The sequence below is a fragment of the Acomys minous genome, assembly GCF_964271855.1.
Source record: "Acomys minous genome assembly, chromosome: 8".
In the NCBI taxonomy this organism is placed as follows: domain Eukaryota; kingdom Metazoa; phylum Chordata; class Mammalia; order Rodentia; family Muridae; genus Acomys; species Acomys minous.
The window spans coordinates 126,767,471-126,783,205 of NC_140489.1; the positions used below are offsets into that span (position 1 = coordinate 126,767,471).

Genomic DNA, 15,735 nt, shown 5'->3' on the forward strand with positions numbered 1-15,735 from the left:
TCTTTTTCAAGAAAAACACCATCAAAAGCTGGATAATCAAAAGCAATTCTGAGGCCTAAGAGATAACTCAGTAAAGTTTTTCCCAGCAAGGCGGATGATCCCTGACTCACATCAAAGAGAGAACTGACCTCCCCAAGGTGTTCTCGGACCTTCACATACAAGCTGGGCACACAAGTACTCCCCAACCCCATGCATGACAGGTAAAAGTTGTTTTGTGACTCTAAAGGCTGAAGAAATGGCTCAGCAGTTAAAAACTCTTGCTCAGCACCTCCTCTTCTTATAGAGAACCTAGGTTCAATCCCCACCATCCACGCATGTAACAGCTCACAATCATTTGTAATTCGAGTTCCTGGGATCCGATGCCCTCTCTGGCCTCTGCAGGCATGTACGGGTAAGTGGCAAACACTTTAAGATTGTCCATCTTGCAGTTGGTTAGATAGTCTGTGTCAGAGTTTTTATCTCCCCATTTCTTCCTTTAGGATTGCTCTCTAGTCCCATAACCACTTATCATCAAGCAAAAGCAGTCACTCAGCACACACTAAGACCACAGAGAAGGCATTCATAAAGCAACGACTGTCAAGAGAATTCAGTAAAAGGAACTTACAACACGTATGGTAGTAAGCTGGGATGGTAAGGGGGAGGTGGTATGGGCTGCTGGGATCGGTATCTACTACGTCCTGTGAGTCTCCGAGGCATAAACGGAGGATAAGGCTGTAAGAGGGAAAGGTTAAAAATGATCATTCTTTGCTTATAAACAATGTCAAACAGCTCTTTTCTTAAATTATGGTGTGTGCACGATATGTGTAGGAGCACATGTCACAGCATGCACGTATGTGAAGGCAAGGAGAAGTCTATGGAGTTGGTTTCCTCCTCACATCACTGTGAGGTCCACAACGTAACTCAAGTTGCCAGGCTTACACGGTAAGAGCCCTTACCTTCTGAGCTACCTTGCTGGCTCCAACTTGAATTTTTGTTGTTGTTGTTCATGTTTTTTGGGTTCGCATTTGTTTATTTGCTTGCTTTTTTCCAGACAAGGTTTCTCTGTGTAGTCTTGGCTGTCCTGGACTCACTTTGTAGACCAGGCTGGCCTTGAACTTGGAGCAATCCACTTGCCTCTGCCTCCTGAGTGCTGGGGTTACAGGCCTTTCTGCATATCCCTAGCTGTGCTGGATGACCTTCACTATGTAGATCAGGCTGGAGACCCACCTGCCTCTGCATCACCACATCAGCTTCCCAGCTTGGTTTTTTAGACAAGGTCCTGCTATCTAGCCCAGACTGGCAAGAAACTTGCTTTGTAGACCAAAGGGATTATAAGCCTATGCCACCATGTCCAGCTGCCACTTCTTTTTTTTAAAAATTTACTGTTCAAGGGTCATTAACTAGTTCTTTTTATTTATTTATTAATTTATTCTTGTTACATCTCAATGGTTATCCCATCCCTTGTATCCTCCTATTCTTCCCTCCCTCCCATTTTTCCCTTATTCCCCTCCCCTATGACTGTTCCTGAGGGGGATTACCTCCCCCTGTATGTGCTCATAGGATATCAAGTCTCTTCTTGATAACCTGCTGTCCTTCCTCTGAGTGCCACCAGGTCTCCCCCTCCAGGGGACATGGTCAAAGGTGAGGCACCAGAGTACGTGAGAAAGTCATATCCCACTCTCCACTCTACTGTGGAGAATGTTCTGTCCATTGGCTAGATCTGGGTAGGGTCATTAACTAGTTCTTTAATGCGAATATTGATACAACATCTGGGATAAACATACATGCAAATGATTTTAAGAACACATGAATTCTCAATATTTTCAGAGCTATACTGAAAACAACTCAAAATAAGTTGTCAAACAAATAAGTCAATATAACAATACAGGAAGACTTACTACTCCAAAGGACACCTCCTGATGCAAAGGGTCATGTGTCAGGAGCTGCAAAGGAGCTGACGGAGGTAATGCTGGGGGATGGGCTGAAGGAGGATAAGTAAAACTGCCTACTTGAAGATGTTCTCCTAAGAGCTCCACTTCATTTTCTATCCTCTGCAGAGGCTATAGAGGGAAAAAAGAAATCAACATATTCTCAGTGCTTACATTTTTAAAAAATATAAAATATTTTCAAGATCATGGTTGATACATCAAACCAAAGTACAGGTGAACACAAGATTTCCTGCCTTTCATTATAGTTGGTCTTAAATACACATTAAGCATTTCTGTTATCCAGTATAGTATACATGTCTTTTACTAATCAAACTCTCTCTTAAAACAGAAGACGAAAAGTCATATAGTAAGTCAATTGGGGAGTTAGAGTTTGAGTTATCATAAAACTCCAATCAACAGAATTTTCGGACCCTGAGCCTCCCACCGTGTGTAGGTCAGAAGCAGAGCGATGGCGTATGGGACAGTGCAAGTTGTGCTCCAGTACAAAAACCATGAGCTTTGGTGTCAATCAGCATGTGACTTTCAGATAAGTTCTGTGTCAGTATTCTTTCTTACAAAGCTGACATTTTTAGCATACTTCAGAAGTGTACTATGGCTGGGCATGTTAGCGTCTATCTTGGGATGAAGGCAGGAGAACTGTTTGAGAACAGCCTGGGACACACAGGGAGATTCCAACTCAATGTATCATGAACACCAAGTGAACAATAATTACAAAGAACATAGTACTAGGCGGCTCATTCCAAGTTTCTTTTGTATAATATACTGTGTCTCATGAACCTGGGTTAAAGGAGACTCTGTTAAAGAAAAAAAATAAATAAAAGCCAATAAAAGAAGAAAGGAAGAGGAGGAAGAAGTTCTTTAGGGTTGCAAAGATAGCTAAGAAAGAGGTTGTTGCTGTCACAGGTAGAATTCAGTTCCCAGCACCCATATTGGGTGGCTCAAAACCAGACTGAAAGTGCAGCCTCAGGAGGCTTGGACGCCCTCATCACATCTCCGTAAGCGCCTGCACACATGGTGTGCTCTCTCCTCCCTCTCCCCTGCCCCCCCCCAAGATTAAGTATTGACAATTACACAGTTTCCATTTCTCAATTTAGAAATATATAAGAAGCCAGTGAGATGGCTCAGATGGGGCTTGCTGAGCAATCCTGGCAATCTGAGTTCTTGAATGGACACTGAAGGAGGAAGAAAACCAACTCAACAAAACTGAGCCACGTGTCCCCCGCCCCCCCCCCCCAACTACAGAATGAACATACACATAATAGACTTAAAACTCTTTAGAATACATAAAACAGAAAAAAATCCCAGTAAGAGTTGTTCTTTGCTTTAACTTCTGGAAAGACTGCAGCTATGAGGAAACAATGACAACTCATTTCAGGTCAGTAGGACTAGAATAACCAGGGGAAAAGTTTTTAGATAAGCTCACTCTAAAGTATGTTCAAACTAATTTGTGTATCTTTAAGTTCCTTTTATTCTTCTAAGAGCTGAAAGAGTACCAACACTATAGTGCTTATTAAGTGGCAATTACATTACTAAACTAATTGGCCTAATCTTAATAGTCTGAAAATCTAGAAACACGAAGAGAAATAAATACCTACCGATCTCGACTGTTGTGTCTGAAAAGGAACAAATTGGCCTGGTGGTGGCAAGTGAGGAGGATGATGGGGAGACAGATGAGGAGGATGTATAAGAAATGGGTCACTAGAAATAAGGGGTGGGAACGCAGCATATGGAACCGGTAAGTGCTGAACTGAACATGCCTGAAGCATCTGTAAGGGAAAAAAATTACTTTTAGATTAAAAATGTCAGAATATGCAATTTCTTGAATTGCCCAACTCATAAAAGTAGTCTTAACTTTTTCTCAGAAACCAGCTTGGGTCACTTCATTGTTAAACTAGTAACCTCACAGGTGGACCAGGGGCTAACCTTATACTCAGGTTTTTCCAAGCGAGGATGAGTGACTGAGACCCTCTGGACTTCAGCCACCTGACTCATTGTTAAGTAAGACAGTTGAACTACGGGTCAGTATCACAAGGTAAAATACAAGCTTTCGAGGGAAGAATAAGTAGTCTAAATCTCAAGGTCTCTATGGCATAAGGAATAATTTTCCCTTCCAGATCAAGTTTATAGATACTGGGGATCATCACTGTATCTCATTGTGAAAAATGAGACTGGCACCCGAGTTCCCAGTGAAGCCTCAGTAGGGGCAAGGTGGCTAACTGATGAATATTACATTACTAAGCTTAAAAGCAAACGTTTACTAAGGTTTAATTATAAACTTTTTATAGGCATAAATATGGTTTAAGACATTTAAGTGCATATATTTTAATCACTATAAATAAAACATATCATACTTTAAAGCTAACTTTATTTAATAGTCACTATAATTATGATGAGATTTTTATAATAGTAAAATTAATGTTTTTACTTGAAAATGAAGCTACGAAGATGGTTCTTACACTTTGGTAGCTATCCTAAGTGGGGACTGCTGTACTTCAAGTCTTAAAGAAACCCACTGTCAGTCAGCATGCTATTTTAAATAGTTAAGATCCAATGAGAAGACAGACTTACTGGAGGAGGCACACTACAGACAGGGAGATGCTGTCCACTGAAAACCACAGAGCATCCTGGGACTTGCTGTGTACTGCAAGCAGGGATGTGCTGGCCTGTGCAGAGTGGAATCCCATGGGGTGCCACTGTGGTCACCGTGTAGGAAACAGGAACTGTTCCTTGATGTAGCTTTTAGGGAAAAAGAGAAGAACTTTTGATAAAGTGTTACCTATTTTAAAACTTAACATTTGAGGGCCTGGGGAGGGTAGCTCAGTTGGTAAGGTACCTCCCCCCCCTCCCCACCCCCCACCCCGACAGGGCTTCTCTGTGTAGCCTTGGGTGTCCTGAACTCTGTAGGCCAGAGATCCACCTGCCTCTGCCTCCCAAGTGCTGGGATTAAAGATGTGCACCACCGCCTGGCTGGTAAGGTAGTTGTTTACATACACGCAGTCCTGGGTTTGACCTCAGCAACACATAAACCAGGCATAGTGGCTCAAACATGTATCCTTGGCTCTGGGAAGTGGAGCCAAGAGGATCAGAAATTCAAGGTCATTTTTTACTTACACAATGTATTAAAAAGACAGCTTGGGATAGATGAGACCCTGCCCAAGCAAAATGTATTGCTTCCCCTATCTGCTATACAAAATTTCACAATGTACTTCTTCCATATATATTTTTTCTTTTTAAAGCAAGAGCCTAGTTCAAGTAAGCCTTTAACTCACTATGTAGCCAAATTTGGCCTTGAATTCCTGATCCCCTTGCTTGCACCTCCCAAGTACTGGAATTACAGGTCTGTGACACCATTCCTTGCTCCCTCTAGTAGTTTCAATTGGAATATTTTCTGTCTTAGATAGGAAAGATAAGTATGAAGATTATTTATTATCCTCACAAAACTAGAGCTAAAAGACTGAAAAAGAGGGGCTGGAGACAGCTAAATGGTTAAGAGCACTTGCTGCTCTTGCAGAGGACTTGAGTCAGCTCCTAACATCCACATGGTGGCTTACAACTATTCATAACTCTAGCTCCAAGGGACCCAACACCTTCTTTCTGCCCTCTGCAGGCACCAGGCATGTATGTGGCAAGGAGCTGGGAGAGGGAGAGAAGCCAAGTGGTGAGGAACAGTCTAATGTGAATAGCCTATGCAGCCACCTGAGGCCATGGCAATGTCCTTGCCCATGCTGCCACCAAGGGCCATGTCTGGGTTCATGGCCCTGCAATAGCACGGGTTTCTGGCAATGTCTATAGCCCATGTAACCACAAAGACTATGCGGTGTGGAGAGCCACAGATAGTAGTGCCCCCTGCTGCTTCCCCTGCGCAATGCGCCCCTTATGCGCATGTGCAGTGAGCCTTTGAGCAAGCCCCTTATGCGCATGCCTGAAGGCATAGCGTGAGGTGGCGTGATCCAAACGCACCAACCAAGAGCGACAACGTGGCAGTCTCTGATAGGACCAGGCACACTATAAAGGTTCTGTGGGAGCTTTTCCCGGGGTCACTCCGGTAGTCCAGGATCCTGAATAAACTGCGGCAAGAAGAGTTCTCGGTGTTGGTGTCTTTCCTGCTGGTTGGGGGCGGCATTGACATTTTGGTGGCCCGTACGGGGAATCTCAGAACTTGCGGCAGCCAGGGCAGCTAGCTGGTAAGTTCCCGGTCAGTGGGACATAACTGTTAAGTTCTCAGGCTTTGAGACAATAAAGTTCCGGGACTCGGACAAAATGGGGAATTATATTTTGGGGAAAGTGAAAGAGGAACGGTTTGAAGGGGACGATTCTGGCCCCGAGGATAAGAATTAGAGGAGTTGGCTGAACGGCTAGATAGCATTATTATACCAAAAAAGGGGATCAAGATTACGCAGCCTTCAGCTTCTGAACTAGAGCCACCTAAATCTCCAGGTGGAATAAGACCCCCGCCCCATATACCAGGGGGAGGTAGGTCTACCTGTCCTGAGGTATGGAGGCAATTTCATTTGCAAAATGCCCCTCATTGTTACCCAGTTTTTCAGAATGCACAAGGGAATCGTTATCACAAACCCTTGGATTTTAAAAATTGTCCAAAGACTGGCTGAGTCTGTTCGTGCTTATGGCACGACCACAGCCTTTGTTATGGCGCAGTTGGAGTCCCTAGGGAGATATTGCATGACACCCTCAGATTGGCAAAATTTAGCACGAGCCTGCCTTTCACCTGGCGCCTATTTATGGGGCAGGGACGTTTCGCTAACCAACAGACAGGATATCTGGTGCAAGTTTTTGAGCAAATTAATTTTATTGGCACAAGGGCATGGGAAGCCCTTCCTAAATGAGGGGAAGTATCTGGAAATCTCACAAAAATTATTCAAGGAGGCAATGAAATATTTGCAGACTTTGTGGCCAGATTAGTTGATGCCGCTGGAAAGATCTTTGGCGACCCAGATACTGCAATGCCTTTGATAAAACAACTTATTTTTGAGCAATGTACCAAGGAGTGTAGACAAGCTATAAATCCATACAAACATAACTCTTTAGATGTGTGGTTAAAGATCTGCAGAGAGATAGGAGGACCATTATCAAATGTAGGATTGGCTGCAGCCGTGATGCAGGCAGCACAAGGAAGGAATAGAAATGGAATTACTGGTCCTCAAAATTGCTTCAAGTGCGGCAAAGAAGGACATTTCAGACGCCAGTGTCCCAGGGGGATTAATCAGAATAGTCAAAATCCTCCTCCACGTACATCTGGCCTCTGTCCCAAACGCAGGAAAGGAAATCATTGGGCTAATGAATGCTGGTCAGTAAAAGACATTTATGGTCAACCACTAGCAGCAGGATTTGGGGAAGCACGGACAAAAAACGGGACACGGGGCCCTCGTCCTCAGGGCCCTCAAATATATGGGGCAATGGAGGAGACCAGAGCTCCAGAACAGTGGCCGAGTCTGCGTTCTCCCATAGAATGGCAACGCCCCGGAGAGCTACTAGAGGGAGCGCAGGCCTCGACCTCTGTTCTACCACCAGACTCGTACTGACCCCACAAATGGGGCCTCAGTTGGTAGCCACTGATTTCACTGGCCCTCTACCAAAAGACACAGTGGGACTACTAATTGGCCATAGTTCTACTACATTGCAAGGCCTTATTAACATTCAGGGCTCCATGACACAGCCTGAGTATAGGTGGGGAATCTTGTCGGGTTTTCCAAAACATACAACCGCAATTTTCCCAAGAATCTTCACCACCAATGTTTCGTTAACAAAAGAGATTGCACCTGATACAGAAAATATGGGCTTTCCCCTTAAGGGAAGCTTATGTTTTCAGATTATTAACTTGTCTAGCAGTCTCTCCTAGTATCTTGCAGGTAACTGGAACAGAAGCCTGGATAGTCCCCTGCAGGAACTGTGTCTCTCCCTGGTGCACATCAATTCTACACGAACTGACGTCTCCATGGTCTCTGAGCGGTCACAGTGGTTCCAGAACGCCTTCTCTCATCTGCAAGAATGGGCAGGAATAAGAGCTTTGACAGTGTGCCTGGTCCTTGTCAGCTGCCTAGCACTCTTGTGCATATGCAGGATGCACACCCGCCAACATCGCACGCAGGCCTCTATGATGTAAGCATTTGCTGCACTGGAGGCTGGGCAATCTCCTCAAAGGTGGCTTGGCATGATAGAGAAGTAGTCAGTGATGGGTATAGATCCTACGTTCACTTGGCGGACCAAGGCCATGACACTAATGTGCTTCCGTTTCCCCTTCCTTGGCATGGTGAGAATGGCATATACTCAGATATTGCCTGCCGTAAGGCATGGGCACCTGCAAGGGGTGTAGGACGAGGTACCACAGGGGGAGGACCTGATTGTCCGACTCTGAGTCCCCCGAGAAGTAAACTTGATTGCATAGAGGTTGATGTCGGAAACTGTCTTGTTCGCTATATGTTGGGGATGCCCACAGGCAGCAGATCAGGACTCCCCTCTCCTCCTCAAAAAGACATCTTGACAGGCCAATGTGGCCCCAGGAGGATCAGGTCAATGCTTCCCCCCTCTGGTTAATGCCCGCTCCCTCCGGGGACCCAAGTTCCCCAAGTATATGATGGATCCATTTACCTCCTTTTCTAATAAAGAGAGGGAGGAGAAGAAGAAGATGTTGAAGAAGATGTTGGGGACGGGCTACATGGCCAATGTTCAACCATCTTGTCAGCCTATTTCTCCAGTGCAGGGGGGACAACCTACCAGGCATTCTCTGTGCCACTTGCTCAAAATTTATTGAATAAGGGGGAACTGTGGAGATCCACAGATAGCAGCGCCCCCTGCTGCTTCCCTGGCGCAATGCGCCCCTTATGCGCATGCCTGAAGGCATAGCGTGAGGTGGCGTGACTCGAACAAGGCATAGCGTGAGGTGGCGTGATCCAAACGCACCAACCAAGAGCGACAACGTGGCAGTCTCTGATAGGACCAGGCACACTATAAAGGTTCTGTGGGAGCTTTTCCCGGGGTCACTCCGGTAGTCCAGGATCCTGAATAAACTGCGCCAAGAAGAGTTCCCGGTGTTGGTGTCTTTCCTGCTGGTCGGGGGCGGCATCGACAATGCGGACATCCCTGGTCTGGGCTGCCATCTGCCATATTGATGTCTAAGGCCTCATCTGGGCAGCACAATAGAACAGGTCCTGACGGTGTGAGCACTGGAGAGCCTGCCCCGCGCCCTGCCTGGGCAAAGAGAGAGAGCCTGCCCCTGTGGTTCTGCTGCGGGAAAACTGGAGGGCAGACCAACTTAGCTACTGGATTTGAGTTAGCCCACCCCAACATCTACCTTATTATCTATGAACTTCTGAAAGCGGCCAGTCCTGCAGAACCAATGAAAACCCTGAGAGAAGCCCCAGTGAAGATCCAGTATTGAAAAGTGTGGCAGAAGCCAGCGGCCTTTAAAGCCAAACCAATGGCTCATTGCAATCAACATTTGTAAGTGATGCTATTTTGGCACAAGGGTATGAACTATATGACAGTGCATACCAGACACAACTGAGCTTCCAAAGGAAGATTTTTTTTTGTTTTTGTTTTCTCATGGGAATGGGAGGAAGGTTGCAAGAGCGGAGGATGGATATGGAGGGACCTGGGGTAAGTGGAATTGGAGTGAATGTTGTAAAATTCACAATAAAACAATGAGCTAAAAAGGCCTTAATAGTATGTTAACTCTTTCAGCCTGCCTTGTAGAACAAAATTCCTAAAAACAAATCTTTTTGTCAAAAAATTAAAGCTTGTGAATTTTAAAAAGATTTATTCTGATTTTTTTTTTTTTTTATGTGTATGGTGTTTTGCCTGCATGGTCTGTGGACCAGTAAGTGCAGTGCCCACTCAAGCCAGAAGAGGGCAACAGATGCCCTGGAACTGGTTACAGATGGTTGTTAGCTTGGATACTCGGAACTGAATCTGAGTCCTCCCCAACAACAGCCAGTGCTCTTAGTTGTTGAGCCCTCTCCAGGCCAAAGCATGTGTGTGCTTATTCATACTCAACATAAGAAGACTTTCAGGGGCTGGAGAGATGGCTCAGAGGTTAAGGGCACCATCTGCTCTTCCAGAGGTCCTGAGTTCAATTCCCAGCAACCACATGGTGGCTCACAGCCATCTCTAATGAGATCCAATGCACATGCAGGCAGAATACTGTACAAATAATAAATAAATCTTAAAAAAAAAAAAGACTATCATTTAGCTATAACTGGTGAAACAATCAAAGTGGCATTAAAAAAATTTTGGGGGGAGGGCCAAAAAATGTGTGGTGGTGTACAGCTTTAATCCCAGCACTCGGGAGGACAGGACAGCAGGGCTGTTATACAGAGAGACCCTGTCTCAAAAAAAAAAACAAAAAAACAAAACAAAAAAAAAACATTTGGGTTGAGGATGCAGAACTTAAGTGTAAGTGTGCTTGCTCAAAGCCCTATGGTAGCAGCACCTACCATAAATACGCAGGTAATGCCTAACCCTCTTTTCCGTCTAAACCACACCTATGCCTTCCCATCATTTCTTTGAGGCTAAGCAGATATTTTAAGCATACTTGTTTGCTAATAAGTCATTAGGATATAGGTACTCAAACTGTCATTACTCTTTTGCAACTACATATGAAACTACAACAAAACAAAGCAAAAAAATCTGTTTTCTATTAGTAGTAGTAAGATTACTTATCTCAAAGCATACTAGGTAGCTAATGGAGATACAGTTCAGATTTTCAAAAGAGAGAGACTCATTTAGCATTTGAATGCATGTGTATATATGTACCTGCCTGTGAAGGTCAGAGGTTGCCAGAACCCCTGCAGTGGGGGTTCACAGGCAGTTTTGAACCTTCTAAAGCAGGAGCTTAAGAGCCAAACTCAAGTCCTCTGTAAGGGCAGAAAGCACTCATAACTCCAGTCCCATGTTGAAAAAATGTAAAGCTATCATTTCACAACGCCAACAGTAATGCTAGGACCCAATTCCTAGCATTTCTCCTCAAAGATGTGCATCACTAACATGCTTGCAATCAGAGAGAAATGGTATAGCATTTTTGCTTTAAATTTGCATGTCTCTAACTATAGAGGTTAAACTTTTTTTTGGCATAGGTTATTAACCATTTAGACTTCCTTTTTCATAGCTTCCATTGTTGTTAAAACCATGTTCACAGACCTGGAGCTCTCTTGATTCAGCTTGTCCCAGCCACCTATCTCCACCTCTGGGATTAAAGGCAGTCCACTATGCTCAACTGATTTTTATGTGCATCTTAATTCTATTCATCAAAATTGCAGGGCAGGCCCAGTATCTACTGAGCCATCTCCTTATCCCCATTTTTATTACTACATTTATGTGTGTCTATATTTGGACACACACACGCTCAGGCGCACTCAGAAATCAAGATGACAGCTTGCAGGAACTGGTTTTCTCTTTGTACCATGTGGGCTCTGGGGACTGAACTCAGGTGGTCAGGGTTGGTATCATGGACCTTTACCTACTGAGCCATCTTGAAAGACACTGCAATTTTTCAATTTTTCTTTTCTTTCTTTCTTTCTTTCTTTCTTTTTTTTTTTAAATAAGAGTTAGGGTTTCCCTGTGTAGCCCTGGCTGACCTAGAACTTGCTCTGTAGATCAGGCTGGCCTGGAACTCAGAGACCCGCCTGCCTTTGTCTCCGTAAGTGCTGAGATTAAAGGTGTGCACCACCATGCCCAGCTGCTACTGCAATTTTTATCTTAATAAAGTCCACATGACTTTTGTCAATTGTGGCAACTTAATACACTGGGATTAATAAATATCTGCTGGGGCTGGAGAGACCCAGTTCAGTTCCTACCACCCATATGGTTCAACCACCCACAACTGTAGTTCCAGACGACCACTTGCCCTCCTCTGGCCTTGGCAGGCACCAGGCATACACGTACTGTACATATACACAGGCAAAAACATTCACACACAGAAAAATAAGTCTAAGTATTTTTTAAATTAAAATTAAAAAAAAAAATTTTTTTTTTCACCAGGTGTGGTGGCACATGCCTTTAAATCCCAGCACTCAAGAGGCATAGGCAGGCGGACCTTTGTGAGTTCAAGACAGCCTGGTCTACAAAGTGAGTCCAGGATAGCCAGGGGCTTCTTACACAGAGAAACTCTGTCTCAAAAAAGCCAAAAAAAAAAAAAAAAAAAAAACCCAAAAAACAAAAAAACAAAAAAAAAAAAACCCACCACCACCACCACCAACAAACCAAAACACCAAACCCCAAACAAACAAAAACACTTTCCTACTTCATAAAAACAATTACTTTCACAAATAATATTAATTTTCTCATACAGATCTAGACTCTAACTTGAACTTTTTGTTTGTGTTGAGTCTCTAGTTCAGGCTAGCCCCGAGCTTACTCTGAAACAGGAAATGACTGGAACTGTTGATACACCAGCCTCTACTTCCTGAGCAACAGAATTGCAGTCCCATCAGCACAGTGTGGAAGATCATGCCCTGCCACCTTCTGTATGCTGGGCAGCACTGTACCACTGAGATACACCTCCATCCCTGCTGGAACTAACTTCTGTGTATGATTCAAAGTACGAGCTAAAGTTCAAATTCATCCAAATGGATAGCCAATATATATTTATGTCTGACAACGAACAATAGAACTGAACACTTTTAATCATTTAATTATAGACAACACACCACTAGTTTTGTTTACTTTTTGCCTGTTCTTATTTAAGAAAGCCCTTCCTCCTAAAGGATAAAGCTGTTTATAAGCTACCCCTTTCAGATACCTAATTGTTTTATAACATGAATTAAAGACCATCGTCTTCCAAATTCAACCATCGCCATATAATAAATACAAATTATCCACAGATGTGCCATCTTATTTCTAGACTTTATAATGTTTTAATAAGAATAACTGACCATGCCATAGATCCCTTCATTAAGTCCTAAAATTTGGAGGTAAAACATAAAACGCTGCTGAGGATATGAGCTCAGTGATAACATGCTTGACTTAGACGTAAAAAACCCTTGGTTTTATGCAAGACATGGAGTTCAGTCCCCAGTCCTGGGGGGGAGTTGAATTGCTATTCCTGATGACGTTGGGTTTTTCTTCCCTTTCAGGATTATGCAACAGTGTCTAAATGAAGTACAGACTTCAACACCCAGAAATTCTACTAACCTATATTGCTGGGTCTGCATAAGTAAGTCTACTATACACTTTGTGATTTGGCATTTAAAAATAAACAGTTTGTGTTTGTGTGTAGCTAAAAAGACACCCTGTGGTAGTGGATTCTCTCCTCCTGCTGTGCAGGTCCTAGGACTGAACTGTTCTAGGCTTGGTAGCAAGCACTTTTACCTACCGGTTCATCTCAGCAGCTCTGAACTGGCATTTCTAAAATGGATGTCTAGGTGTTGCTGTTTCTACTCATCCAATTAAAAACTGTTCTCAGGAGCTAGAGACATGGCTCAGTGGTTAAGAGCTACTGCAGAGAACCCAGGTTTGATTCCCAGCACCCAAATGGTAGCTGACAACCATCTGTAACTTCAATTCCTGACACCTTTTTTTTTTTTGGGCCTCCATGGACACCAGACACGCACACAGTATACAGACATACATGTAGGAAAAACACCCATAGATTAAAAAAAGAAAAATTCTATGAGAGAGCCATTTGCTTGAGGCTTTATGCCAAGGGGTAAGTTCTTGATTTTTTTTCTTAAAAGGCAAAGTAAAAAGTAATGCTTTAGGTTTGCAGCTGCCTGGGACTGCACATAGCTGTAGGTGATAAACAGGCATGCAGGGCCAAGGAAGAACAAAACTTCACAAAAACTACTAGCAACAGCTTGCTTTTTTCTGGTACCAATTATAGATTTAAGAAATATTGCCAGAAATCAGGATCAACTTTTCAAGTTATACTAAAAATCTACTGTAATTTTATTTTTGGGACTACACTGATCCTACATATTCTATACTTTAATTGAGAACTGACAGGTTTTTACAAAACTGGGCCTTTCAAGCCAACTGCTCATCTTTTACTTTAAATTTCCCCAACAATGTTTTATAATTTTCTTTATACAATTCTTTGAGGCACTTGTTAAAACTGATTCTTCTTGGGCTGGAGAGATGGCTCAGAGGTTAAGAGCACTGGCTGCTCTTCCAGAGGTCCTGAGTTCAGTTCCCAGCACCCATATGGTGGCTCACAACCATCTATAATGAAATCTGGTGCCCTCTTCTGACTTGCAGGCGTACATGCAAGCACAGCATTGTATACATAATAAATCTTTAAAGAACCTAGCTCTTCTTTCACATTATTTTATTTTTTCCTTTGAGTTTTTATCCTGAGTAGAATTAAATATTTAAACTTTCTTTCTTTCATTGGAACAAGGTCTCACTGTAGTCCTTGGCCTCAAACTCAGCAATCTGCTGGGATTGAAGGTATGTGCCACAACACCTGGTTAAATTTCCATTATTAAAAGGAATGGAGAACTTAAAATAGCTACATTATCAGCAATTAGATAAATCTACAACAAAATCAATGGATCCTAATACACAGCCACTAGCTTTACCATTTGTTTTTCCAACACATTTTGTTACTGTACCTGATCGTGTATGTCAACCATGACTGCGTTCTGCTGGGGTGGGTGAGCAGCAGGGTGTAACAGACGGGGAGACACATTTGGAGGGTGGAAGGCTCGAGGTTCCTCTATTGCTTGCTGCTGTCCGTAAGGGAGATGGTGATAGTTTTCATCTTGACTAATGGAATTGTGTCGAGACAGACGGTCCCTTCTTCCTCGCTGACGCCTAACAGGAGGACTATAACAGGGTAAATGCCAAAAAGAGAATCATTATGACAATGCTTACTGGTATGATCCATCAGGATTCTTTATTATCTGTAAACAATATATGCTAAGATAAGCTGAAGTAATAAAAAATTTCTACAGTTCCAAATCAACTTTAAAAACCGACTAAATATAAGACTCACCAATAATTTTTAACAAGCATGGATCTGTAAGAACTATGTTATTCTGATAGGGATTTTCTATTACCCTCGTTTCTACACTTATTAATGGAGCTGTTCCATAAGGAAGAGTTACCACTCCTCTTTTTTTTTTTTTTTTTTTCAATTTGAAGGCAGATGGTGACACAGCCACAGTGTATTTGTCCAGATTAGAGGCCAACCTGCAAAAGTTCATTCTTTCGTTTTACTTATGCGAGTCCTGGGGATTAAATTCAGGTTGTCTGACTAGGTAACAAGCACTCTTATACTCCGAACTATTTTGCCAGCCCAAATTAGCACTTTCTTCTCATCTATTCACTTAGTTGCTTATTATTGGTATGGGATCATGATTATTTATTCGCTGGGTTGTGATTCATACTAGTGTTTTGTGGGTGCTAGATATCCTCTGCTTCTCCTTTGTATTGACATGAGTGAAGAGCATGATTCTTTTCGCAGATTTAGGAACAAAAGGTAGTTACTATCTCATCTGCAAACATGGCTTATATCTAGTACAACTTCTGTACATTTAAATGATGTTTGTGTACGTATGTTCCTAATAGTACGCTTTACAGTAGTAATACCCTGGACATGACTATTAGCCAGTAGTAGGCAGATAAATTGTCACTTTAATGTAAGATTAAACCACAGTAAAAATAAGTGCTGGGCTGGAAAGATGGCTCAGCAGTTAAAAGCACTGACTATTCTTCCAGAGGACCTGGGTTCAATTCCCAGCACCCACATGGCAGCTCACAACTGTCTCTAACTCCAGTTCCAGGGGACCCGACACCCTCACACAGACATGCATGCAGGCAAAGCATCAACGTACATAAAATAAAATTCTCTATT

At 43.1% G+C, this 15,735-nt stretch overlaps 1 protein-coding gene across 13 annotated transcripts in view; it reads right to left on the minus strand.

The window, feature by feature from the left end:
• Positions 1–15,735, minus strand: part of RNF38 (ring finger protein 38) — a 122,866-nt gene that overhangs the window by 13,235 nt on the left and 93,896 nt on the right. For all 13 annotated transcript variants that reach the window (XM_084791295.1, XM_084791285.1, XM_084791290.1 and 10 more), the window contains 5 exons: positions 14,492–14,705; positions 4,497–4,664; positions 3,524–3,694; positions 1,878–2,039; positions 605–711 (listed from right to left, as the gene is read on the minus strand). In XM_084791295.1, the coding sequence (XP_084647421.1) occupies positions 605–711; positions 1,878–2,039; positions 3,524–3,694; positions 4,497–4,664; positions 14,492–14,705 (822 nt within the window). The remainder of the gene's footprint in view (positions 1–604; positions 712–1,877; positions 2,040–3,523; positions 3,695–4,496; positions 4,665–14,491; positions 14,706–15,735) is intronic.